Consider the following 26,566-nt stretch of genomic DNA (forward strand, 5'->3'; position numbering starts at 1 on the left):
TACAGGGATCAACAAAACCTTATGTACTAGAAGATTTGTAAAACAAAATATGATTAAATACATGGAAGCCAGGGACTTCCCTGGTGATCCAGTGGGTAACACTCTGTGCTCCCAGTGCAGGGGGCCTGGGTTGGATTCCTGGTTGGGGAACTAGATCCCGCATGCATGCCACAACTAAAGATCCCACATGCCACAACTAAGACCTGGCACAGCCAAAATAATATATAAATAAATAAATATTTTAAAAAAATACATGGAAGTCATAAGCTTCCTTGATCTCTCTCAGTAATTGATGAATGTCCCAGATGTCAATATAAAGCAGTGGTTGGCAAACCTTTTCCATAAAGGGCCAGACAGTAAATATTTAGGCTTTGCAGGCAAGAGGCAATGTCCTCAATTCTTTGAGCAACTGTTCTCACTTAAAGGCTTTAAAATCTTTTCTACATTTTACATTTAAAAATCTTAAAACCCTCCTTAACTCTCAGGCCATGCAAAAACAGGAAGCAGGCAAGCCAGATTTGACCCATGGTGTTATACATTAGCTGTTGCATGTTAACTACTAAGAACCCTCATGAAAAGACTAGAGAACTGTTTTGAAATATGGAAAAGCAATTTGAAGTAAGCAAGTAGTCAAGAATAGTTTTCTAGACACTTTGTAGTATATTTTGAGAAAAATGACATGTCCTGGAAGAGTCTATTTACAAAATGACATTAGGAGGGACCAAGGTTATACCTCAGCAAGGTCAACACAATGATTGTGTAAAACTGTGTTTGTCAAAGTCATCAATCCTATTTCTTTTTTCCTCCTCCTACCTCACCCTCACAGATTCAATGTTGATTAAGTTCATTTATCAATCAGGCACCTTTTCACTCTGTAATGACCAGCCTAAGTATACTTCTAATCTTTATGGCAACCGAAAAAATGTCTAATGTACAGATCTGAAGTTGGGTCTTAGAATATGGGAGTTCTGAGTCCTCATCTTGACTTGAATTCTTCTCAGAAGGAATAATTTATCTCAGGACAGCTATTTCTAAACTCCAAGTAGTAGCACCCAGTACTAAAAGGAATGGATAGAAGAGGTTCTAGTCCCTGTCACAGACATGGACTTGGTTTCTAAGTAATTCTCTAAGCTTTTAAGCAAAGAGGAAGGAAAAAAAAGAAAGGAGCATCAATTGAGCATCTAACAGAGGCAGGGAGTGTACTGAACTCTCATATGTGAACTCACCTAATTCTCACAATTAGTGAGAATGGAATCAGTAACCTTACCACCATTTTACAAAGAGGAAAGGTAATCTCCCCAAACTAAACATTCAGTGAGTGGAGAGGCAGGATTGGGGCTCAGATTTAGCCCCACGTTCTTTCTGTCATACCACACTGGCCTATTAATAACAAAAACAAACAAAAAACGGTGTTATATTTGAATACACAAACACTGGTACCAATCAAAACAGAATTTGGACTTTGTGATTCTGGGTGCATTGCCACCCAAGTGAATCAGTGGGCTTCTGATTCCAGTTTGTTTTTCTCTAGAGACCTACAGTAGAATTTAAAAAATGCTATGTGAACTACTGGGAAAATTACTGAAATATAAAATATAAAGGACTGTATTTTAGTTTTCTTTTATTCTACTAAATGATGCTTATTAAATTTACAATTTGTTTAGGCTTCCATATTTTCCCATTCCTTAAACAATGGGAGTGGTGGGTAATTTTTGGCACCTGTTTCCTATCTGCTTTACAGAGTCATAATATATATTTTTCTAGTATTTGGATAAAAGTAATAATATTAACTATAGATGCTGAACACTTACTGTGTACTAGGCACTGTTCTGAGCACTCTGTATGTCATTTAATGTATGTCAGATCAGTAACTTATCTCAGTAAGAGGGAAATAAATTTGACTTAGAGGAAGAAGTAACATTTCCACTTATAAATGTTCTATTTGAGCATAGATTGGCTACACAGTGATCCGGGGGCTTGTACAAAATGTGGCCAGTAATGTGACTTAAGAAAAGAGATGCTAAATATTGCCTATCCTTACTTTTCTGTAGATATGACCCCCAACTGTCTTAGTACTTCAGAACTATGGAACCTAGATCGTTATTTACCAATTGCAAAATCTTCTGGGGCAGCTGATGCAATTCATTTTCATGAAGTGTGTCCATTTCTCAGAAAACTTGATAAGCATCCCTGTGAACCTGTCTGAGGAGCAAACCCTTATGCACGCTGATGAGAATTTATCCCCTTTTCTTTTCAATAATGAATACAGTTGACCCTTGAACAATGCAGGTGTTAATTCATGTATAACTTATAGTTGGCCCTCAGTATCCGCAGTCATCTCCGCAGCTCCTCCACATCCAAGAATTCAACCAACCACACACTGTGTAGTATGGCAGTATTTGCTATTTTAAAATGTCCATGTATAAATGCAGCAACACAGTTTGAACCCGCATTGTTCAAGGGTCAACTGGGTAGTTTACTTTCTGCAGTCTCTCCTATAACATAGGAATAGACCTTTTATTAAATCCCCAGAGAAAAGTTCCATGAAGATTATAAATCCCCGGCTTTTTAGGATGTGGCTAGGTGTTAACAGATCTTTAGGGTAGGACTCAGCTCTGAAATCAGTGATGATGAGAGTCAGAGCAGAAGCCAGATGTGAGCAGCTAAGTTCACTAAGAGAGAACAGGATTGGAGTCCAAGAAGCTAAACTCAGGTAGCAACTAGAAACAATGTCATGAAAGTGAGGCTAGAGCAGCCTCGAAACTTAGGTAGGAAAATTAAGACCCCAAGGAGGCAGCTGTAACTTCTGATGGATGAATGCCTACTGTTAGAGAAGCGTTAATGGTTCAAGACATGGCCAGGGCACCTGAAAGGAGCAGATAATCCTCTGACAATATTGAGGAAGACACTATAAAAGTCAGTCTTTGGAGTCAGTGCTGTTGGTGGCCTGGAATGGGTCAATTCCACAAAATCCTCTTTATACAATGCCTGCAATATGCTCCCTTATTACTGTTAACAGCAAAACATGACAAGTAATATTGAAGCTAATGCAGTAATGTCCTTCACTTTAGAGTTTTATGCTATTCCTAACATTCATTTTCAGTGCTTATACAAATGTAAAAAATGAACTTTCACTGTGGCTACAAACACCTTGAAAATGTCCAGTTTCTTTTTTGTTTATTCTCCACATGAAAGAGATATAACTACCTCTATCCCTCTTTCCTTGGAGCAGAAAGTCAGAACTTTGGACCCAGAAGTTTGGCCCATAACTTCCTAATCACAAAAGCTACTAGCTCCTCGGTCCACAAATTCTATCCTGAATTCTATCTTGCCATCTGTCTGCTTCCTAAGACCTGCTTGGGGTACACTTCAAAGTAGATCCAACCTTTCCTTCCCACACCCCATCTGAGCGTCAACAAAATAACATAAATTGAGAGAAAGGAGAAATATTGTATAAAGACAAGGAAGACTTTGCCCAGTGAGAACACAACTATAATCATCCAGCTTCACTACCTTCCTCTCCTCCTCCATAAGGTGTGGAATTGTGTTTGCTCACCCACAAAAATATTTTTACAGCAAAAACTTGTACATATTATATAACTGAATAATTCAGCTTAATCTTGTGTGAAAAACTAACATGAATACAAGGGAGTAAGTGTGAAGCACCAAATTAGGCGGCCTGTAAACATATAAAGTCACTAACATTAGCTGCATACATACAAATGTGCCCTGTGCTGGCTGGGAATCAGAATTTAATTTTCTTTAACTATAGATGCTGAACACTTACTTGGTTATAGTTGGGTGGTTATAAGATCTTATTCTTAACCAAAATATGAGCAGTGCCATTATAACTCTGGTGTGGGCGGACACGCTTAATATCAATCTATAGGGTCACTATAATAAGAAACAGAAATATACACTGCAGGGCATTTTGCTCCCCACTATTTGATTCTATTATCTTTGTAATTATTTAATTGTAAGTACCAGAGCAGCATTATTCCATTTATCATTATAAATATATAGCATATCAGCAATATCATAAAATTCCCTTTTGTGGACAGAGTTCCATCATGCTGTTTTCACGTGATAAATTTGCTTCATCTTTAAATACTTCTTTTTTTGTTTCAGCTTCACTGAGGTATAACCGACATATAAAATTGTAAGATATTTAAAGTGTACATCGTGGTGATTTGCTATATGTATTCATTGGGAAAGGATTCCCCCCATCTAGTTAATTAGGGGCAATTCTTATTTTAACTCCACCAGTCAAAATTCGGATCATGTTTTGCTAAAAGTCACATTCCCACACTTTATGATCCCGGAGCAATGGTTTACAAAGTGTGGTCCCTGGACCAGCAACACCCAGTGTCACCTGAGAACTTGTTAGAAATACCTGGCAAAAAGTTCAAATTCTGACTCACTCAGACCTACTGAATCAGAAATTCTGGGGGTGGGGCCCAGCAGCCTGTTCTCATAAGTCTTTCAGGTGACATAATGCATACTAAAGGATGGGCTCAGGGGCAGGGAGGGCTAAATCTATAGGTTAAAGCTATCAGTGCCTACAATAGAGAAGGATGAGGCTTGCTCCTACCCTCATGGATCCAATGCAATCTGTGGACAAACCACAGACATGAGACGTTACAAAAACAATGCAAGATTTTGACAGCAGTTCAAGGCAACATCAAAGAGACTTGACAATAACTTTATTGCCAAATGTTTCCCTTTAAATCCTTTCTGTAACCCCAGTATCTGCCTCCTTCTTGGTGTTGGCCCATTAGTGTTGGTCCAACACCAATTCCAAATTGTTCTGTCCCTTTTTCACCTCTTGTGAATTCTAAACAAAGCAGTGCTTTTGAAAATAATGCAATTAATAACTATTGCATTTTTTCCAGTGCACTATGCCCTCTTAAGGACTTTTACATAGATCATGTTTTTCAATCTTCACAATTTTCCTATAAAGTTTAACCTATTGGGAAATTTGTGTGCCAATTTAGAACCTTCTAATAAAGTCCCTGAATTAACAACCACTTTTTGAGAGTAGACTATATGAGGCACATTTATATGAAACTATTTCTAGCCCCTGAAACTCGGCAAGCTGTCCCAAGATAGCAAATATACTCAACTCAAGAATGTAGAAAATGCATTAAAACATATACCATGCATTAAAATGAAACATTAGCTATTACATTAAAATGAAACATTAACTATTTCTTAAAGTATGCTAAATATTGTATGGATTTAATACAGTGCTATATATTAAAAAAGTGATGACATTGTAAAAAAAAAAAATGATGATATTGTAAGAGAGAAGCTTTCATTTTCCAGTAACGAGGCGAAGAGAAGGGAATGACAATACAGTCATCCCTCAGTATCCTTGGGGGATTGGTTCCAGCACCCCCGTGCAAATACCAAAATCCTTGGATGCTGAAGTCCCTCTGTATCCTTGAGTTCTGCATCTGAAGATATGGAGGACCGACTATTACACGGCTTCAAAAATTCCTGTCCTAAACAAGTCATTGACTTTTTTCTACAATGCCCTATGATATCTGAACATAACACATTTTTTTCTCCTGAAAAATCTAGTTACATTCAAAATTGGGATAATTCAATAGGACTTATAAGCTCTAAAACATCATTATTTTATAACTCCATAGAAGTGGTAACAATAAAATCCGCCCCCACCCATTCTTGCAGATTTCCTTGTTCCAGTTGCATTAGCTCTTCACCTCATGGGTGGTTTCTGTGGGACTCAAATATCTCAACCACACTGGCCTCTATGATGTCTTCATGGCTAAGGGCATTTGCAAAGGCCATGTTTTATTGAGTCTGTAGTACAGTTTCAGTTTGGAGGGAGATGTAATTTTTATGATCACTCATGGGACAGAAATTCTTCCCCAGAGCATGCTTTGTTACTGAATGGACTCTCTGCCAAGACCAGGCACTGGTCCAGGCTGTCCATGATATTGCAGACTCACTAATTATAGGCTTATCCACTTTATTAGCTCATCGAGGGCGCTGATGGGAAGATCTACACAGGCATTTAGGCTTGAGTGTGGCATTCACACCTTGATCTACTGGCTATGAAATACTCCTCCCTCAGATTACCAGATAAATCACCTAAATTTACAGGCTGGCCTGGGGCATTATCTATCTGGGTTACAGAACTTCTGAACAAAAGCACAGAAAATCTAAGTGAGCCATCCTTGAGAATTACTCATCACTGCCCTGGCCTCCCTGTTAGATCACAAAATTACTCTCAGGTTAACCCAGGAGCGGTGGTGGGGAGCCCTGGGTTTTTCAGAATAGTAGACAAGTAAACACCTCAATTTTAAATCTTCTTCAGTGTGACCTCAAGTAATATTTGGCTGCTCTAACCTGGGGCACTATTTTCTTCCAAAGAAATAAAAGTCTTTTCGTGCAATCCTTTCCACTCAAACTCTGTCTTATCAACTGAAAAGTTTGTTTCAATAAGGGAAGCCAATATGTTAGGAGACTTGCAAGACTTGTATGTGTCAGAATTGCCATCTTCCCTGTTCACCTTAATGCTCTGCAAACTATTCCTACCTTGGAATCTTACAAATCACTGTCTCCTAGCCACTAAAAATTTCCATTTCGAAACCATGACTTCTTCAAACCACAAGTGCCCAGTCATTGTGGGTTCTAAAAAATCATGATATTCATGCTAAACTATTTTTGGTCCTTTGCACCCATATACACTCAATAAGTTTCCATCAAAATATTTTTATGATAAATCAATTTACTAGCACTTATAGGTATAAGTTCTTGACAACCTTTAAACAAATATTTTCTTGATTTTGTATAATAGAATTTTAAGGGAACGACTCCAAATTCTTTTTGCCATTTAGCCAACTCTTAATCTTCATCAAATTACCTTAACACTTCAGATTTTACATTTAACTAATTGATGAACAGCTTCCTTTTCTTTCGGCATGTTTTGCTATTTGGCTTCTTTCCATCAATCTTTAGCACAGGTCTGAAACTGGTGTGAACATGCACTGCTGGTAACTGCATTTCTAGAACTATAAAAGGAAGGCTGAAAATTGTTGTTTTAGTTTCACTGCCTTGTTCTGCTCTGTTTGTTGCCTACTCAGCAAAACAGAGAACATAATCAACTAAAAAAAAAAAAAGTCAAGAGCAAAGAAAGTAAAATAGAGCCTAAAGGAAGCAGGAGTAAAGAAAGAAGCAGGCCAGATAAACTTTCATACTTAAAAGCTAACTAGAGAAGTAAAATTCTAGGAACAAAGTTAAGCAAGATGGCCACCTGCCTGTTTCTAATATTCCCAGAGCCACAGAAAATTCGAGTCAATGTGAAGACGCTCTGTTGACGCCGTGGTAACCTAGGCTCCTTGTCTGCTCTGGCAGCTCGCCTGCCACAGTTAGAGGCTCAAAGTTAACAGCTTGTTTTGAAGATCAAATGCAGAAAAGCATCATGAACAAAAAGAGGAATTCTGTCTGGAATGACAAAGCCGTTTCAAACTAAACCTCTTAAAAAAACTTTAACAATACTACCAGACACCCAAAAGCACATATCAAGACAAATGTGACTCCTAAGTTTTGAAAGTGAGCCATATACTGTATGCCACATACAGCAAAGGTACTAATGTTTTTCATAGACAAAGATATCATGGCTTCCCAAATCCATTTCCAAGAAGTTTAAATGCAACAAGACCAGCCCATCACCATATTTTTTTATATTGGATGTTGGATCATTTTTCAATCAATTCTGGTTAGCTCTTACTCTCTAATTGCTGGGTTCCAGCTATTTATAATAGTAAGATCATGGATTTATGGACTAAATAAGTAGGGAAATGCCCTAAAGGCTGTTTTAAACTGATTGCTAATTTAATGTGCTAGAATAAATGTTCATATATCAAATGTTTGGCAAATCAAACAGACATATGTACAAACAAAAGCTAGTCACACTTTTTCATGTATATATCTAATATAAAATATTTGGGTGCTGGTAACATTGTACATTGGCATATTTCATGTGTTATGTGTACCTGCACTCAAAATCTCTGTCAGATTTGGTCAGCCTTTCAAATAAGTTTTAATCTAATCTCCTATGGTCTCAAAAAGCTGAGGCTTTGTTTTCTCCAAGAATAAGTACCCAAAGCAATTGATAAAGGGCTACCAACACTGGGACAACACTAAGGATGTCTTGATGACTCTGACCCCCTTGAAATATTTGCTTAATGCCTTTTCCCCTGCATTTGGATCAGCTGAGAACTGTGAAGTTTAAAAAGTTATACAAGCTTGTCTTTCTCCTATTCCACTGTTATGCATCAGTAAATTCTTCATTCTTTACGGCTTATTAGGAGTTTTAAAAAGAAAAAGCAATCTGCTGCCAAAACCTGGCTCTGGAACCAGATGGAGTGGGAGAAGAATTTGTAATTCACAGAAAACAGAAAATTCCCATTGTCTGGAATGTGGAGCTGGTGGGACTTTTGCTTTCATGTTCATAGCATGACAGTAAGAGCTTTCCATATATGAGGATGACTAACCAATCATGTTTGCACAAGTATATCACCATTATAGAGAGTAGAAAATGCACACAAATCCAGGCAAGAAAGTAAATGAAAAAAATAACATCCTTATTGCATATTAATCCTTTCTCATTTTTCACTGCATACATAACATTTTTCTAGATGTAGAGTCATCTATTATTCAAACCTAGGCAGAAGGAAGCTATTCTGGGAGTGCCACCCCAACCCTACTCCCCCAGTGGTTGACAAACATTAATGGACATTCTTACAAGTTGATTTACTGATGTGAAATTTTTTCTTAGAGACCTGGGGCTTCCTTTTACAATGCAAAGACAACAGTGACTGTTCCATTAGGGAAAACATTTCCTTTGAGTCTAAATCAAATTAATACATTTAAGATACCTGGGAGGGTTGGGTACACTGAACTTTTGGCAGAAGTCCAGAACCTAAAGAGTTAATGCATTATTTTACTTTGTTTCTTTATGAGAAAAAACAGTCTGCTGCCAAACCCAGCTCAGGAATCAAATGCGGAGGACAGGAGGGGGATAATTTGCAGTCTACTGATAAAGTGAAATACAGATGATCTTAGAAGCATTTTTATGTGTGCATTTCCATTAACCAAAGTGAAGGGCCTAGAGAAGGGTAGTTGATGTGGTTGGGTCTGCCTTTGCTGACATTACCTGGATAGAGGTCAGTCCCGGGCCCTGGGGAGCATCCCACCGCCCTATCGGCAGCATCTCGTGGGGAAGTGGCGGGCTGCAGGGGCTGCACGGTGAGGCAATCTGTGAGCAGGTCAGGATGGAGCTCTGCACTGGACCGCAGCTAAGAGAAGGAGAAAACAGAAGACAGATGGAAAAGGAAGGCGATTCCTTGGAATACTTCTCTGGAAAGGCTATCATGCTGTAAGGCTCAGGCAATTCAGTCCACAAATATTTATCAAGCAACAACTACAGGTTAGGCATGGGACTTACAGAGTCAATAAAAGGGTCAGCTTTCTAATTCTAATAACACCTGGCAGGTGTTTCAGGAAAAATGTGGCTAGAGGCAGATTTTACTTCAGTCCTTGATATTTCCACTTCTGGGAACCCAACTTCCTATTATATTTTCTTTCATTTGCTCTGTATCCTATCAGAACTTGTAGTGATAACAAAAACAAACTCAAGTGCATTCAGTCTGTATTGTAAAGTGCGCTTTTTCTTTTAGTTTTTTTAATTTTATTTTGTTATACAGCAGGTTCTTGTTAGTTACCTATTTTATACATATTAGTGTATATATGTCAATCTCAATCTCACAATTCATCCCACCACCACCTCCCCCTCCGTAAAGTGCTTTTAAAATACAGAGATACTATCATGAAAATATCTTAGAGATAATTAAGAATGTCCATTGAGATTTGATACCTGTAGATTTTACATGAGAGGAAAATACACAAGTTAAGTTTTAAAATATTAGGGAACATGGTAACAAGAAAAAGCAAAGTCATTACAAGCAACAAACTATCCCAACAGTAGGTCACATTAAAAAATTAGACTTCATTTTATCACAATAACAAAATTAATTCTTTGTATATTAAAGAGCCATAAAAATGGCATAATAAAGTACGGGTGCAAAGTTATCTAATTTCTTTATGAAAAAGAATTTTATAAGTGTAATTTGAATTGAAAAAAATCACAATGGAAGATTTAGTTACATAAAAATACCAACCTTCTCTTTGTCTAAAAACATAATATCTTCAAAAAATGTAGAAATATATTTCTTACAGATATTGCAAATAGTTATCTTCAGTGTTTAAAGAGAACATATAAATTGATTTTGTCTTCATCAAGATAAAACCAACCCTTTAGATACAGGGCTTGAGTCTCATTCAACAATTATTTATTGAGCATTAGACGCTCCTCTAGACTCTAGAGATACTGTCTTATGGAACTTATATCCTAGAGGGGAAGCAGATGATGAACAGTAAAATATATGCCATAGCAGATGGTGATAAATGCTATAGAGAAGAGTGACTCAGAGAAGGGAGACAGTGAGTAGGAATGAGGGATGGCAACCTGACACAGGGGGATCAGAGAAAGTCTGTTGGAGATGGCACTGGTAAAAAGCCTTGATAGAAGTGAGGGAGTGAGTCCTGCAGACATATGGGGGAAGAACCTGTTGCTCTGTGGTGTGCCTGGATTATCTGAGGGATAGTAAGGCAGAAGTGGAGGGAGTCTGGGGCTTGGAGTAGAGAAATAGAAAAAAGCCGAGATGTAAGTAGGGGAGAGAGGGAGCAAATTTAGTGTCCCTCTCTGTCTTCCTCCCAGATGAGTAGACCAGAAAAGGGCCTTCCAGATCATTTAAAGATCCTAAACATTCCCTAGTCCAGGAATTATCAAATGAGTGAGGAGGGAGGCACACAGCAGAATCTCCTGGGAGGGGACTGACTCACTATGCAGCCCTTGACATGAACAAAAATTTTTAAAAAGGAGAAATAGAAATGAAAATAAACATAATGTTCAGCACAATTGTAAAGAAATGCAATGCTAAACTTTTTTTAAAAAACTTATCTATTTTACATTTGGTAATGTATATATGTCCATGCCATTCTCTCCGTCTGCATCTTTATTCCTGTCCTGCCCCTAGGTTCTTCAGAACCTTTTTTTTTTTTAGATTCCATATATATGTGTTAGCATACGGTATTTACTTTTCTCTTTCTGACTCACTTCACTTCGTATGACACAGTCTAGGTCCATCCACCTCACTAGTGGGAAGCAGCTGCAATGCACAGGGAGATCAGCTCAGTGCTTTGTGACCACCTAGAGGGGTGGGACAGGGAGTGTGGGAGGGAGACGCAAGAGGGAGGGAATATGGGTATATATGTATACGTATAGCGGATTCACTTTGTTATACAGCAGAAAGTAACACACCATTGTAAAGCAGTTATACTCCAATAAAGATGTTAAAATAAATAAATAAATATTCTACATGTTAAAAAAAGAAGAACGTATCAAATTATCCAACACTTTAAAAAAGAAGTAGTTGTAGTGAAGGTAGAGTGAGAGAAGCATTCTTAAACACTGTTGGGTGGAGTGTATACTGTTTCAAACTCTCCAAATGGTACTTGGGAATATTTTTTTCAAGACCCATAATTGAAATCATTTGTTCTTAGAATTCGCCTTAAGGAAATAGCCAGAAAGGTGAAGGAAGATTTATACGCAGTGCTCTAGTTTGATATATAGCATTATTGTTACATTAATTTGATGGAATATTATGCAACCATTAAAATGATGTTCATGAATATAAAAGCAAAACACAAAATTATGTATACAAAATGATAACAATTACATTAAAACAAAGACAAAATACTGTAAGGAAATGTAATCCATATTAAAAGTGATTTTTGTTCTTAGCAGCAATATCATGAATTTATTTCCTCTGTTTTCTTTTTATCCTTTCCTCTGCTTTCCAAATTTTCTACATTCCAATGACATGTTGGAGCTGGCTTGCACCAATCCAAGAATACCAATTGTGTGTACTTTTTCCAAACTTTACTTGCAGTGATGTTATATTGATAGCTTGAAATTGGTCATGGTGATAGCATTTACACATTTATGGAAATTGACAAATGCTACAAACTGGGGCTTTTTCATCTGGAAAGCTGGTTGTTAAACACTACGAGCACACCACCGACAATGACTCTGATCAGAAAGAAAAACATACACACAGGTACAAAACATCAGTAAGTCACTATTTAGAGAGCAGTATTTCTTGGAACTGAAAAAGCTTCATGAAGAGACAAACACATGTCCAGGTCTTAGTCCAAGAATATGAAAAGGGCACAGTGACCCTAAGTATAGGGAAGAAGCGTTTAACACATGTCGTGAACAAGACATAATTTCCTCAGCTTAGCCATATTGGAATGTCTGACCAAGACTATCTGGGTTAATGCCTAACCCTCTCAGGGGCTTTGGAAGGTATGTTTGTTATTTTGGTACTAACCTAATACATGCCACGTAAGAAAAACTGGAAAAAAATCAAGGCTTAGAATGAGTTCTGGTGATCACTTTTAATTTATCTTTCATCGTTAAAATGTGATCTGGGGCCCACATGTTTTACTAAGAGTAGACATGAACATCTCTCTGCTTTCTATTACCAACTATTCTAGGGTTTTACAGATATGAGTACTGATGAGGTCTTTCTAAGGCATTTCACAGCCATGGTTACTCCTGGATCCAAAGGCAGGCAATTCTTCCTTAGCTGTGACAAGTATTCATGTGTTCCAAGAGTGTGATTCCATACAGCTTTGTGGTGAGAGTTAATTTGGTTTTCTCTGGGACTAGACATGGTTCTAGAAAGTGCCTCTTAAATTAAATAAGCCTTGAGGACCTTTTTTTTTGCAGAAGGTCCTCAAGCACCTTATGCAAAATTTCCGAAGGAGGGCCATATGCATAGAAATGCAGTAATGATATGCAAATTTAGTATCCCTCTCTCCCTCCCAGATTATTAGACCAGGAAAAGGCCCTCTGGATCATTTAAGGCTCTTAAACATTCTCTAGTCCAGGAATTGTCCAATGGGTGAAGCAGGAGGCACACAGCAGCATCTCCTGGGAGGGATATCTTTCAATGTACTATGGTTTTATATTTGGAGTAAGAAACCCAATTATTTATATAAAACAACATCTTCTTAGCTCCTAGGAATATAAAAAAGAAAGAGGAAAGTTTTTCAATGGGGACGGTCTCTAATTGTGGTTCTCAAACCTGGACATGCATCAGAATCACCTGCAGGCTCCAACGCAGAGCTAATGATCCATTGGGTCTGCAGTTCATTTCTGGAAAGTTCCCAGGTCATGATAATGCTGTTATCTGGGAACCACACTTTGGAACCACTAAGAATCCTGATGAGAAGATTCTCTAAGAATCCTGATTCTAGAAGAGCTGAGATTTTTCTGGTTATGAGAAGAGGAAATGAATTGTAGAAATAAGGAATTACAAAAGCCGAATTGTCCTTATGACATGAACCTCATGTAACCATTTCTTATTATGTCTCCCTTCAGACCTCATAATAATAAATGGTTACATGAAGTTCATTTCTTAAGAACAATTTGGATTTTTACCCTTTCACAGGGATAAAAAAGGTTAAAAAATGTCAACCCATTTTAATACCTGCCCTTAGAGGACAAGGACTTGCCCTTTATGGAGCCTTTACTGCTCTTTATAGAAAGAAATGGAATTTGAACAACCACTCCCCCTGTCCCACTCATCAGTTCATCTATTTTAAGGGGCTGTTGTGTTGCACAACACCAGGGATGTTTATTCATATTGCAATCTATGTGAATGGCACCCCTGGAGTCGTTCAACTCAGCTGCCCTAACCACACCCTATCAGTTCTTGAGTAGCACTGCCCTTCTTTATCCTTCTCTTTCATTCACTGAATTAGCATTTCTTGGGCCTCAACCATATGCCAGACACTGTTCTAGGGGCTTGAAATACATTCGTAATCAAAACACACAAAGATCCCTACTGAGAAGTCTATATTCTAGAGGAAGGAGTAAACAGTAAATAAATGAACTAAATAAGTAAGTTGTATAGAAGGTGGTAAGTGCTATGGAAAAAAAAAAAAGGAGAAAGGTAGGTGGGATTGTTATGTTGGGGAGAACTGTGGTCTTGTTGAGAAGAGATTCAAGCAAAGACTTGAAGGAACTGAGGAAATTAGCTAAGTACATATCAAGGGGAAGAGAGTTCTAGAATTAAGAGGCCAGCGAGGCTGGAGTGGGGTGTGACCTAGAGAGAGAAGTAGGAGATAAGTTCTGAGAGGTGAGGTGGGGGCAGAGCCAGATCACAGGACCCTGCAGCACTCAGTTAGCACTTTGGCTTTTAGTCTTAGTACAGCAGGAAACCCTTATAGGGTCTTCACCATCTACTTCCTGGGAGGCTCATTTCATCCCCTATTATCTATAGCCTCATAGGCACTGTGTCTCCCTTTCTTTGAGAGTCCATATGAGTTGTAGGGTATGGATACACTGATGGTTAGTTTTGTGTCAACGAGGCTGTACTATAGTACCCAATTATTCAATCGAACATTAGGTGTTGCTGAGAAGGAATTCTGTAGATAGGGTTAACATCTACAGCCAGCTGACTTTAAGGAGATTATTTTCTATAACCTGGGTGGACCTCATCCAATCTGTGGGAGCAAAAACCTAAGATTTACCTGAAAAAGAAGAAATTCTTCCTTTGGACTGGAGCATTAGCTCCTGCCAGAGTTTCCAGCCTGTGTGCCTACCCTACAGATTTCTGACTTGCCAGTTCCCACAACTGAGTAAGCCAATTCCTTGAAATCTATCAATCTCTCTCTCTCTATCTGTATCTATAGATATGGATATGGATATAGATACATACATATAGATATCTCCTACTGGTTCTGCTTGTCTGGAGAAGCATGACTGATACAGATCCTATTAGAATGCACTTTGAAAGACACAACCACATGATGACTATTTCCAGTCAGCAAGGAAAAGAGGATCATGCACATAAATTCCACAGGAAATGGCTGGATGTACAGAGTCACCATGACACAGTTTTAAAGATTGCATTCCATTTCAATAAACATATATGGAATCCGTGTAGTGTACTTGACACTGTGTGCCTCATAGCAACCCTAAGAGGCACACACTATTGTGATTTCCATTTCAGAGATGAGAAAGTTGGAATGACACAATCCGGTAAAGGTCAGAGTTGGATTTGGGTGTCAGAATCCCAAACCAGGCTCTTCAAAGTTACACTATACAGCCTCAAGAAATAACCCACCCCCAACTTCCTCCTTTCCTGTACCACATCACGTACATTCATACACTTCCTTCTTCCTCTTAGGACTTTTAAGTATTTTAGCCAGGAGACTGTCATTCAGATTGGTCTAGTTGGGGAAAGAGCAAAGGGTCCCTAGGTTCTCCAGAAAAGTTCCTGGAATATCTCATTATCACTGTGTAGATTCTGACACCATGCCCTTGAGGGAAAGGGGTCTTTGTTGGAGTAGAGACAGAGAAACAAAAAGCACCACTGTCTGGTTTTCATTTCCCCTTCCCCAGAGGCTTGTCACCTGGTTCAGTCCTGGGCCAGTAACATGAATATCTGCAGTTGGGAAAAATAAAGCATGGCACCCAACATTCCTTAAGATCTGCATGCTAAGCACATGCAGAGTGGCCTCAGGGCCCCTGAAGGAGATGATCTTAACCTAGGGGCATCCTGACCTCAGTACCCCTCTCTGAAAGAGGACATCTTACTTCTCTCTCTCCTGAGTCTCTGACCCTATGCTCCTCCCTTGGGTCCTCTTCCCCTTCTCATCCCTTCCCTGATGTTCTCTTTGGCCCTCACTCCTGTTTCTGTGGAGCTCAGCCAGACTTCGTGGGGATGACACTCGTATCTCCATGCTTTTAGACGAGGGGTCAAGGAAGGCCTCTGGGAGGAGAGGACATTATGGACCGTGACCTGAATGAAGTGAGAGAGGCAAGATGGTAGAAAGAGCATTTTATGTGGATGGAACAGAAAGGAAAGAAATCTAAAGAGGGAACAGGCTGATGGGTTCTAAAAACAACCACCTGGAGAGGAGGGAGCAAGGGAGCAATGGGAAAGATAAGGCTCATGGGGTTGGAGAAATAGCCAGAGTCAGGTTGTGTCCAGCCTTCAACACCGGGAGATTTAGCATAGCAATCCCTCAGTATCCAGGGGCACTGGCTCCAGGACCCCTGGGGATACCTACCAAAATCCACGTATGCTCAAGTTCTTTATATAAAATGGCACGATATTTGCAATATAACCTATGTACATCCTCCCGTATACTTTAAATCATCTCTACCTTAATTGTAATACCCAATAAAATGAAAATGCTATGTAAATAGTTGCAGGCACATAAAGCATATTCAAGTTTTGCTTTCTGGAACTTTCTGGAATTTTTTCCCCGTATTATTTTTTTATTTTTGCAGCACGCAGGTCACTCACTGTTGTGGCCTCTCCCATTGCGAAGCACAGGCTCCGGACGCGCAGGCTCAGCGGCCATGGCTCACGGGCCCAGCCCCTACGCGGCATGTGGGATCTTCCCGGACCAGGGCACGAACCTGTGTCCCCTGCATCGGCAGGCGGACTCTCAACCACTGCGCCACCAGGGAAGCCCTCCCCGTATTTTTGGCCCGTGGTTGGTTGAATCCAGAGATGCGGAACACAAGGATATCGAGGGCGGACTGATTTCATTGTGACAGCAACTAATGGGAGGCTGTGAGCAGGAAAGCAACTGGTTTGTCTTATAATGTGAAGAGATAACTCTGATTATTGTGTGGAAAACAGACAGTAGGAGGGCAAGAGAGCCCAGTTAGGGGCTATCTCAACAATCCAGATGGGAGATGCCGAAGGCCTAGAGTCAGAGGCGGTGACTTTGTTTTTTGGTTTTGGCTGCGTTGGGTCTTCATTGCTGCGCCAGGGAAGTCCCTGGTGACTTTGTTTTGAGGGTGGAGCTGAATGGGGTGCGAAATATGAGAGAAGGAGAGTCAAGGACGGCTCCAAGTTTTGGCCTGAGGAACAGCAAAGGAGAACAGAGAAGTAGGTTGGAGGTAAATCAGCAGATTGGTTTGAGACATGTTAACTCTGAGATTATTCTGGGACATCCTGGTGGAAAGAATCTGCAGGCAGCTAGAATTCAGAGGGCAAGGTTCAGGGAGCAATATGGGGCTGGAGGGACTTCCCTGGCGGTCCAATGTTTAAGACTTCGCCTTCAGGGGCTTCCCTGGTGGCGCAGTGGTTAAGAATCTGCCTGCCAATGCAGGGGACATGGGTTCGAGCCCTGGTCCAGGAAGATCCCACATGCCGCGGAGCCCATGCACCACAACTACTGAGCCTGCGCTCTAGAGCCCGCAAGTCACAACTACTGAGCCTGCATGCCACAACTACTGAAGCCCGCGTGCCTAGAGCCCGTGCTCCACAAGAGAAGCCACTGCAATGAGAAGCCTGCACACTGCAACCAAAAAATAGACCCAACGCAGCCAAAAATAAAAAAAAATTTAAAAAAAGACTTTGCCTTCCAATGCAGCGGGTGCTGGTTCAATCCCTGGTCGGGGAGCTAAGATCCCACCTGCCTCGGGGCCAAAAAACCAAAACAAAAAACAGAAGCAATATTGTAACAAATCAATAAAGACTTTAAAAATGGTCCACATCAAAAAAAAAAAAAAAAAAAAAATGGGGCTGGACTGCTAATAGTGACTGCTAGGCATTACTTCTCCCTCCAGGCCCTCTTTCCTCATCAATCCATACTGGGATTTCAGGCAGACTCTCCTAAAATAGAGTTTATTATGCCATACCCAAGAAACAAATATCCTCTCCTCTCTTAGTACACCAGTCCCAAAAGGCGAAGACAAGAAGACCTTCTGTGACGTGACTCCACCACATACTAAGGATAGATATTTCCCCTAGGCCTCGACAAAAGCCTCTGCTCCTTTCATGAGCAATATCTTGCTGTCTGCAAATATCCCATTTATTATGTTGTTCATTCCTCTTGCCTGGAATGGCTTCCCTCCTCTCAGTATAATTCCTCCAAGACCCTGTTTATGGCTCCCTCCTGAATGAAGCCCCTCTGACCAGGTCAGCCCACACGGGGCCCCCAATGGTACAGGGAGAGCTGAAGAGTCTGCTTTCAACAATCCTGCAACTGGACGTATGTTCAAGGCTTTGTTTCTTGTTATGAGTTTAGTCTGCACTATTATAAAGTCCATGAGGACCTGGTTGGCTGACTGCCTTTTAAACTTTCAAAACCCTGCAGCACCTGGCAGGGTGGGACCAGCATCCGGGTAAATCATACAGTGCTAACTGGATTTGTAAGAATGAGACACAATTCTTTATCTAAAGGACTTTACAATCTCTAGTGGCCTGTGGATGTGTCTAAAAATACAACGCGGTCGTGTCTTAATTACCTCTCCTGACGGAGAATTTTAAAAGATACAGATAATAGTAGCTATAGCGCAGAGGCTGCTGCTGCTCTGCCAGATCCCCTCTGATCCCTTTGATTAGCTCTGTACTGCCCCCTCTCCTGGCTTTGTGTGCCCATCCCCCAGCTTCTGCGTACATTACAGCCAGCAGTTCGCAGACACCCCCCACCAACAGACATATGCATGGCTAACCAGTTCTGCTTAGCGCCAAAGTGGGACAAACTCTGAAGTGTAAATTATGCTCCAGAGCTCCCTGTAGGATCACCCCCCGGCACACACCCCGTTTAGCTTTAGCCCCTTCCCTCATTCCTCTCCTGTATTCTCCTGGGAGCAGTTCTTTAACAACTCACAGGCACCTGAATCCTTGGCTCACAGCCTGCTTCTGGGAGCACCCAATTTAGCAAACGCCCCCAAATTCTTTTTATTTGCCTCAGGAATGCAGAGAACCAATCAGCAGTACTCATAAGATGCTCAGACATACATTGTTCCCTTTTCTTCAGTTCCTGCTCTGCCCACACACCAGCAGTATAGTAACTAGATGTTTAATGAAAGTGGGGTATTCTGGGCCATTATGGATAATACTAAAACCATAATTGTGGAGTCTAAATTAAAAACAAAACCCTAATTTACAAGAATAATTAGCATTCAAAACAGCCTCAGATATCACTGGGGCCAAACCTCTGTCTTATGCACTGTTGCCCTACAGCAACCCCAGTAGGTGGCTCTCAGACTCTGCTTGTTTCCCTATCGTAACAGGCAACTTACTTCCCTATCTTGGCAGTTAGCTTTAATTTTAGACAGTCCCAATTGTCAGGAATTTTATTGCATATTGAGTCCTGATCTAGCTCTCAGCAATTATCAGGATTGCATGTGTCCTTCTATTCATAAACCTGCAGTAAGGCTCATAAACATACTAGAAAGAAATGAGACATCTCTGAGTCTCAGAAACCAACCTGCGAATCTTTGAGTGTTAATGATCCTGATCATTAAGGACCCATTTTAGGGCTTAATTTCTTGGCCTATCCAGGTGCAAGTAAATCAATTGGCTCCTTAGCTTCTCTACAATCTGCCATTATGAAATATTTGCTCTAAATGATAGTTTTTCAACGTTAATAGTGAAATCACGCATCAAGTCTTGACAAGGTTCCCGCATTTGGAAACTTGAGCTGCTTCCCTAACAATGCAGGGATTTTTTTCTAATATCTAAAAACGAGGCACCGTCAATTGTGATTTGTATTTGTTTTTTGTTCAAGACTATTCTGTTAATGTTTATAAGCTCTTGAAACAAGAGACGGAAATTCTACTCCCATCATTTTCCCATTTCAGATATGATTGAATAATCGTCCAAGATTAAGTGAGTCAAGTGGAAATAATTAGGAAAGGGAAAAAGGCCCAGATTCTTCAATTTTCAGTTCCATTACATTTTATTCCAAGAGCAAAGGCATTCTGTTAGTCTGAAGCAAGACATACTTCCAAAGAAAACGAGGCACAATCAAAGGCCTTTGTTTTCCCTTTCTCCAATGAGCATCCTCTATCTGGGCTGTGATGTTTATACATCACCTTGCAGGGATTCCTTTGTTCTCCAGAAATCAAATGCCACCAAAATATGTTTCTGAAGAAACTCAGCCAGAAGGAAAGACAAATAGCATTTTTTTCGAGAGGGTTAAGGTTTAGTACCAGAACATTCTCATCAAGCATTCTCTATGACACTTTGAGCAATGTGGATCTTGGGGAATTAACTCACTGCCAAAAGGCTTAAAAATAATTACAATGAATTAACCTATTATATTAATTACAATTAATTTCCAGTTGAATCTAAAAATTCTCTCTCTAGGGATTCCTCAGCACTGACATTTATGAAGTGGCTTTGGCATATCATAGATAATTAATCTCCAACAATCTGCTGTCAAATTCATTTCCTTTGGGAATGACCAATTTGCAAAGAAGGAAAGAAATGAGAGTGAAGACTTAGAAAAATGGTATTGGAAGAAAACTCTTCAGGAACAAGAGGTACTGTCCAATTGGACACCCTGAATTTCTATAATAGGAAGTACTTATTTGGTTAGCACTGACTCCAAAGGCCACACATTTTATCTATAGCTACTTAATGAACATGCCAAAATATTTGAATAAATACACATACCAGGGTATATCTCAATAAGAGACATGAAAAATCACCTCCTATATAGATACAACAAAACTACTGGTTATTTAGTAAAAAATAGTGATTGATGGGGAACGGTTCACAGAAAGAGAATTTCAGAGTAAAAAGGAACCAGAGTCCAGTAATGCTATGCACCAGTGCGATAGCAGTGCTGTCCAACAGAACTCTCTCAGATGATAGAAAAGTTCTGTACTGTACTAATTGGTAGACACTAGTCACATGTGATTAATAAACACTTGAAATGTAGCTAGTGCAACTGAGGAACCAAACTTTATTTTAATCTAATTTTAATTAATTTAAATTTAAATGTAGGGTACTGAACTGCCCAACATTACCGCATATCATGGTGGCAGCTCAGCCTTTGTTTAAATCCCTTCGATGACAGGGAACTCACTTCCTCACGATTCATTGCACTCCACTGTTAAATAGGTCTAATCATTAGAAAGGTTTGCCTCAAGTTGATCTGTAATCTGCCTCCCATAATTTCTACTCACTGGAGTTTATTTCTCCCCTCTTCCCCCAGACCACACAGAATAACTTTGCTTGTGGTCTACTTTATATTTCTTTTAATATTTGAGAAGCCTCAAAATGCGACAGTATCACAGAATTTCAGCCCTAAAAGGGGCAGTAGTTTACTTTCTTTGTCAGCCCTCCCTTAGCAGTTTTTTCTCCAGGCTGAATATCTTTAGTTTTTAATATAGGCAAGAGTAATCTCAGGTAGAAGGAGATTGGGCCTCTTAGTTTGACAAACTGGTTCAACTACTGGGTGATCCAGAGCAGATATATTGACTTGCCTGAGTTTAGTCCCCCTTTTGTAAAATAAAGATGATACCACTGAGCTATCTTGGTTGCTTTAATAAATAAATTAGATAAGGTTGAGAAAGTGCTTGAAACCATGTTTGCTACACAGAAGTCACTTACCTAAAATGTCAGTCCCTGCTTTCTCATGTAGCATATTATTCCATTCACCACACCAATTACTCTCAACACTGGACCTCACTGGATGTGTAAATGTGCAAATGCTATACCAATACTAATACAGTGAACTAGCTGTGTGACCAAGAGAGAGTGTAACAGAACAAACACATCCCTTGTTCTAGATGTTCTACCTCTATCAATTTAACCTAAAAGAATCAATAGCTTTTTAAAGTCCATGTTACATTATTCATTCATTCATTCATTCCATTTATTGAATCCCTTATTGTGTTCCCCAAACTATGCTAGGCCTAGAAGATAAAGTTATGCCCAAGATAACCTGGTTCCCTGCCCTCATGGAGTTTATAGTGTGGCTAAAATAAAACGTGCCATTAAGTAAAATTTCTAGATCTCTTTTCAAATGTGATGCTCTTTATTTCTGATGGCTCTTTATATTCAGAAGCTAACTTTTTACATCTCCATTGTCGTTTGGTGGTACAGAAGCTCTTGGCTGCCTTTCATTTGACTCTGTCACTCAGCTGGCTACCACATTCCCCACTTTGGGGCCATTTACAAACTTGATGAAAATATCCTCTGGCATCAAAGATGGTATTAAATGATGATGTTAAATCTCTAAACAAGAGTGAGTTATCTCTGAAAAACAGCCCGTGCTCTATTGATATTAACAGCCACTCAAATAATAGTTTAGCATATGGGTCATGAAAAATAAGAGTGTGGGCTCTGGACCCAAAATACCTGGATTTGAGCTTTTGTACCCTTACTTATGAAATGTTAGACAACTGTTAACAAGTAGTTTAACATCTCTTTAGCTCAGCTTCCTCTGTACAATGTGGGTAGTTTATAAGGTGGTTGTTGGGGATAACAGATAACATGAGATAATAAATTATTTCACCAATAATGGTATATAGTCAACGTTCAACACATGTAACTACCATTTCTATTCTTACATTTTTCCCATTAATATCCAGTGTGGAAACATTACAACACTGTATAACATGCACCTTTATTTTCTTTTTTCTCCCATCCATCTTTAGTTATTTTTCTCTTTCTTTTTATCATACCATAATATGGCAATAAGACAAAGGAAAAAGAACGGAGACTTTGGGGTCTAGTAGATGCAAGTTCAAATTTCAGCTCTGCTACCTACTAACACGTGGCCTTTGGCAAGATATTTAACCTTGAAAGGCTTCAGTACCATCCTCTGTAGAATGGTGGTGATAACACCAACACTGTGGGGTTATTACAGGATTACATGAGATGACCTACAGAAAGTGGCTAGTGTAGTACATAGTTAATTTTTTTTTTTTTTTTTTTTTGCTCAAGAAGAGAAGCTATTATAATTGTTAAGAGTGAAACTTGTTAGAACCCCCTGTGGTCTTGCTTAGCCTCATAAATAGAGTCTGGGGCCAAACAGTGCCTTATTCAAGACATTAGCACAGTTTTCACAGATGAATATCACTCTGAAATTATTCTATCTCAGAAGAATGTAGCTAGCTTTTACTCAATTTTTTAATTGGACTTTTCCCAAAATATATTAGAAATCAAAACCAACAACAAAACATTTTCAGAACATTTTGGGGGATGTTAATACTTACCTAGATGCCCTATTTACCAAAGTCTGTACCACTATCTAGCTCTCCTGGACAGAGTTGGAGAATTGAGGTTCAAAAGTATGTTGAAATCATAAAGGCATGCAGGTTGGATTTTCTGCATTGTTTACATTTGTAAAAACACCATTTTCCTCCTAAGTCAATATTACTCTAAAATTGACACCAAGAATCCTACATTTTGTTCTCTGACTGGAAAATGATATATAAATGAACATAGTTAAAGGTAGATTCAAACTTCATTTGGAGGAACACCTAAAAGGCAGAACATTAAACTGAAGGATGGATTCTTTTTTTAGCCAAATACAGAAATATTAACATGGAATTTCACATGGCATGGAAAACATCCTCCTTCACCCTTTAAGGCCTGGTTATGAGGTTGTAAAGACTCAAGAAGAAGGGTTTCTTCTATCATAGCTTCATAAATTCCTCCTGACACCAGCTCATTGCCCTAATGTGACGACACACATTCCATCCCATCCAGTCAAGTGTAGCATTTTTCTTTCTATTCAAGTATTCTCAAGGTTTAATTAAAGCAGCCAGCTATCTAGTAATTACTTCCCCCAGCTCCTTATTGTGTCCCTTTGAATTGATTTCTGACTACAACCCCTGCCGATGCTATAGTTTAGGAGGAGTGGGGAGAGACTAACTGCAGAAGTTATTTTTTCCTTCCTTTCATTTAATTAAAACAGATTGTCTGAAAAAGATTTAAGGCTGATTTTCACGAAAAGATTTAAGGCTGATTTTCACGTATATCGGTGTTTGGACAATTTTCAAATGCCTACTTCTAAAAGTTGAAGGCTGTAACTTCAAAGGAGAGCACTTGCTTTCTGTTTAATTTTCCCCAAGTACACTGCTGACAGCATTACCCCCACCCCCGCTCCAAAGCCCTTTGGTGACTCTCTACCAAGCACTACCTACCCCCAAACTCACCAGCTTTAACAGGTGGGCTCTCCCCTAGCTGTGTGCTTTCATGTCCCACGCCTCATGTCACACAGAGCCAACATGCTCTCCTCTGTAACCTTTGTTCATTCTCATTCATGTCTTAAGCTGTACTTCTGGCCACAAGCTTCCCTCATCTGGAGTCCCCCTTATTCCAGACTCTGCATATCTATAACACATTCTACATATTCTTCAAGATCCAATTCAATGTCACCTCTTCCTCAAAGTTGTCCCACATCTTTCCATTCCAAAATAATTTCTTCCTTTTTAGACATTCCAATAGCAATTTCTCTGTATCACTCTGATAGTACTGTGGTTTTCTACATTCTATAATACTTACTTATACATTATATGTGTGTGTGTGTGTGTGTGTGTGTGTGTCACAGAAGATTAAAAAGTGTCCTTGTAAACAGAAACTATGTCTGTTTAATCATACAAGCTAAAACAGTGCTTCTTTTCACATGAAAGGTACTCTATATAAGTATTTGGGGAAATGTGTGAACAAATAAAGGAATGAATAACAAATGAATCAATAGCTGCTAAGGATTCATTAATCCATGCTTATCCTTTAGGGCAGCTCCTAAAGGCAGATAAAATCATGTCTTCATTGCAATACAAAAGGAAAAAAAAGAGTGAGGCAGTTTAAGCATGCTGAAATTATCAACTGAGAATAAAACAGGAACTAGACAAGTGAAACCTTTTTTTTTTAAACATCTTTATTGGAGTATAATTGCTTTACAATGGTGTGTTAGTTTCTGCTTTATAACAAAGTGAATCAGTTATACATATACATATGTCCCCACATCTCTTCCCTCTTGCGTCTCCCTCCCTCCCACCCTCCCTATCCCCCCCTTCTAGGTGGTCACAGAGCACCGAGCTGATCTCCCTGTGCTATGCAGCTGCTTCCCACTAGCTATCTATTTTACATTTGGTACTGGATATATGTCCATGCCACTCTCTCCCTTTGTCCCAGTTTACCCTTCCCCCTCCCCGTATCCTCAAGTTCACTCTCTAGTAGGTCTGTGTCTTTATTCCCGTCTTGCCTCTAGACAAGTGAAATCTTAACAGAAGTTTTTTTGTTTTTTAAAGATACTTAGGAAGTTAATTTCCTTATAATGCTCAGTCCCCGTTCATGCCAAATTTCACTAGATAAAAGTATTCACATTTATATGTTGTCTATTGGAATGTGCAAATGAGCAATTTTTCCAGAAATGCTCATTCATTACATTTGTACTTCCTATCTCTTATCCACCTGGAAGGGCTGGGAACAAATCCAACTTTCTACCTTGTTTTTAAAGATTCACTGTCTAGCATATATTTGACAAGCAGAACAGAAATTTCGAGCCAAGTGGACATGAAATGACACACTCTAGCACCCTTTTTGACAATGTACATCGCCAAAACAAGACCCTCCATCTTTTGGACCCTGGTTGATTAAGTGGCCAGCCATGTCCCTGGTCTCCCTGGTCACTGCTCCATGTTCAGGCTTTAATGCTGTTCCAGGGTCTTTTTCCCCCTGAGGTAATGCCAACCAACATAAGAGCTTGCCCCTGGTGTTATTTTCATCAAGGCACAGAAGCATTTTACTGTAGGTAACTTCCCCTCTCTCGACTGAGGACTGTATATCTAAGAGTGATGCATGAATCACATAAACTTTTAATGCTTTGGTGAAATGAAGCTCTTCTCTTTGGTCATGGGAAAGGAGGCCTGGTTCAGAGAAGTTCTTTACAGTAAAGCCTGAGACAGGAACTGGACTCTTCCTGAGACTTCCTGTAGTCTCTGCAGCTTCTGCCAAAGTCTTTTTCATGTTTAGAACCTACTATTCCTCCTTTGGACACTGACATCACTTTGTCTTTCTTCTTGTCATCCACCCACTGCAATGAACTCCAATCCCCTCTCTGAAAACTTAACTGCACCCCAGAACTGCAGACTAGAAAGCCAAAAAATCCAAGGAAAGTATGGAAGGATAATGATGGCTGCCAGTAGCCACTCACAGTGCATGCATTACATTTCAGAAGCTCTGTCCTAGACTATGCAAGCCTTGCTGGTTCTGACAGTATGGGGAGAAATAACAGTAGGTCATGATGACGAAGCAGAAACAGCAGTTGTCAATGTTCCACATTGTCCTCTAAGCTGGAGAACATGATGCTATTTTTCTTCCCCAGATGTCCTGCCACCTGCAGGACTTAGCATGTATGCTTTTGTTTTCAAGGTCTATAAGGAACTCCAAACTCAGTGTTCTGCTGTGTCTAACTCCACTCTCAAATGCTCTAGGTCTCATGTTGCTTATCTGTCATCATTATTAGCACCCCCTTGGGAAGATGTTATTATTGGAAGTGATTTCACATTCTGACAATGCATGGAGCTAGTAGAAGTTGTGGCTACTTCAGACCTCTGCCAAGAGTCCTGTGTACTGGTAACTCTTAGTCCAGTAGAAATAAAAAATACTCATATATATATATATAT

General features: G+C 39.6%; 1 protein-coding gene across 2 annotated transcripts in view; it reads right to left on the reverse strand.

Annotated features, from left to right (window-relative positions):
- GLIS3 (GLIS family zinc finger 3) overlaps window positions 1-26,566 on the reverse strand; it is a 493,473-nt gene that overhangs the window by 60,059 nt on the left and 406,848 nt on the right. For both annotated transcript variants that reach the window (XM_024734311.1, XM_024734310.1), the window contains one exon: window positions 9,188-9,329. In XM_024734311.1, the coding sequence (XP_024590079.1) occupies window positions 9,188-9,329 (142 nt within the window). The remainder of the gene's footprint in view (window positions 1-9,187; window positions 9,330-26,566) is intronic.

Source organism: Neophocaena asiaeorientalis, unplaced genomic scaffold, assembly GCF_003031525.2.
Source record: "Neophocaena asiaeorientalis asiaeorientalis breed wild unplaced genomic scaffold, Neophocaena_asiaeorientalis_V1.1 scaffold256, whole genome shotgun sequence".
NCBI lineage: Eukaryota > Metazoa > Chordata > Mammalia > Artiodactyla > Phocoenidae > Neophocaena > Neophocaena asiaeorientalis.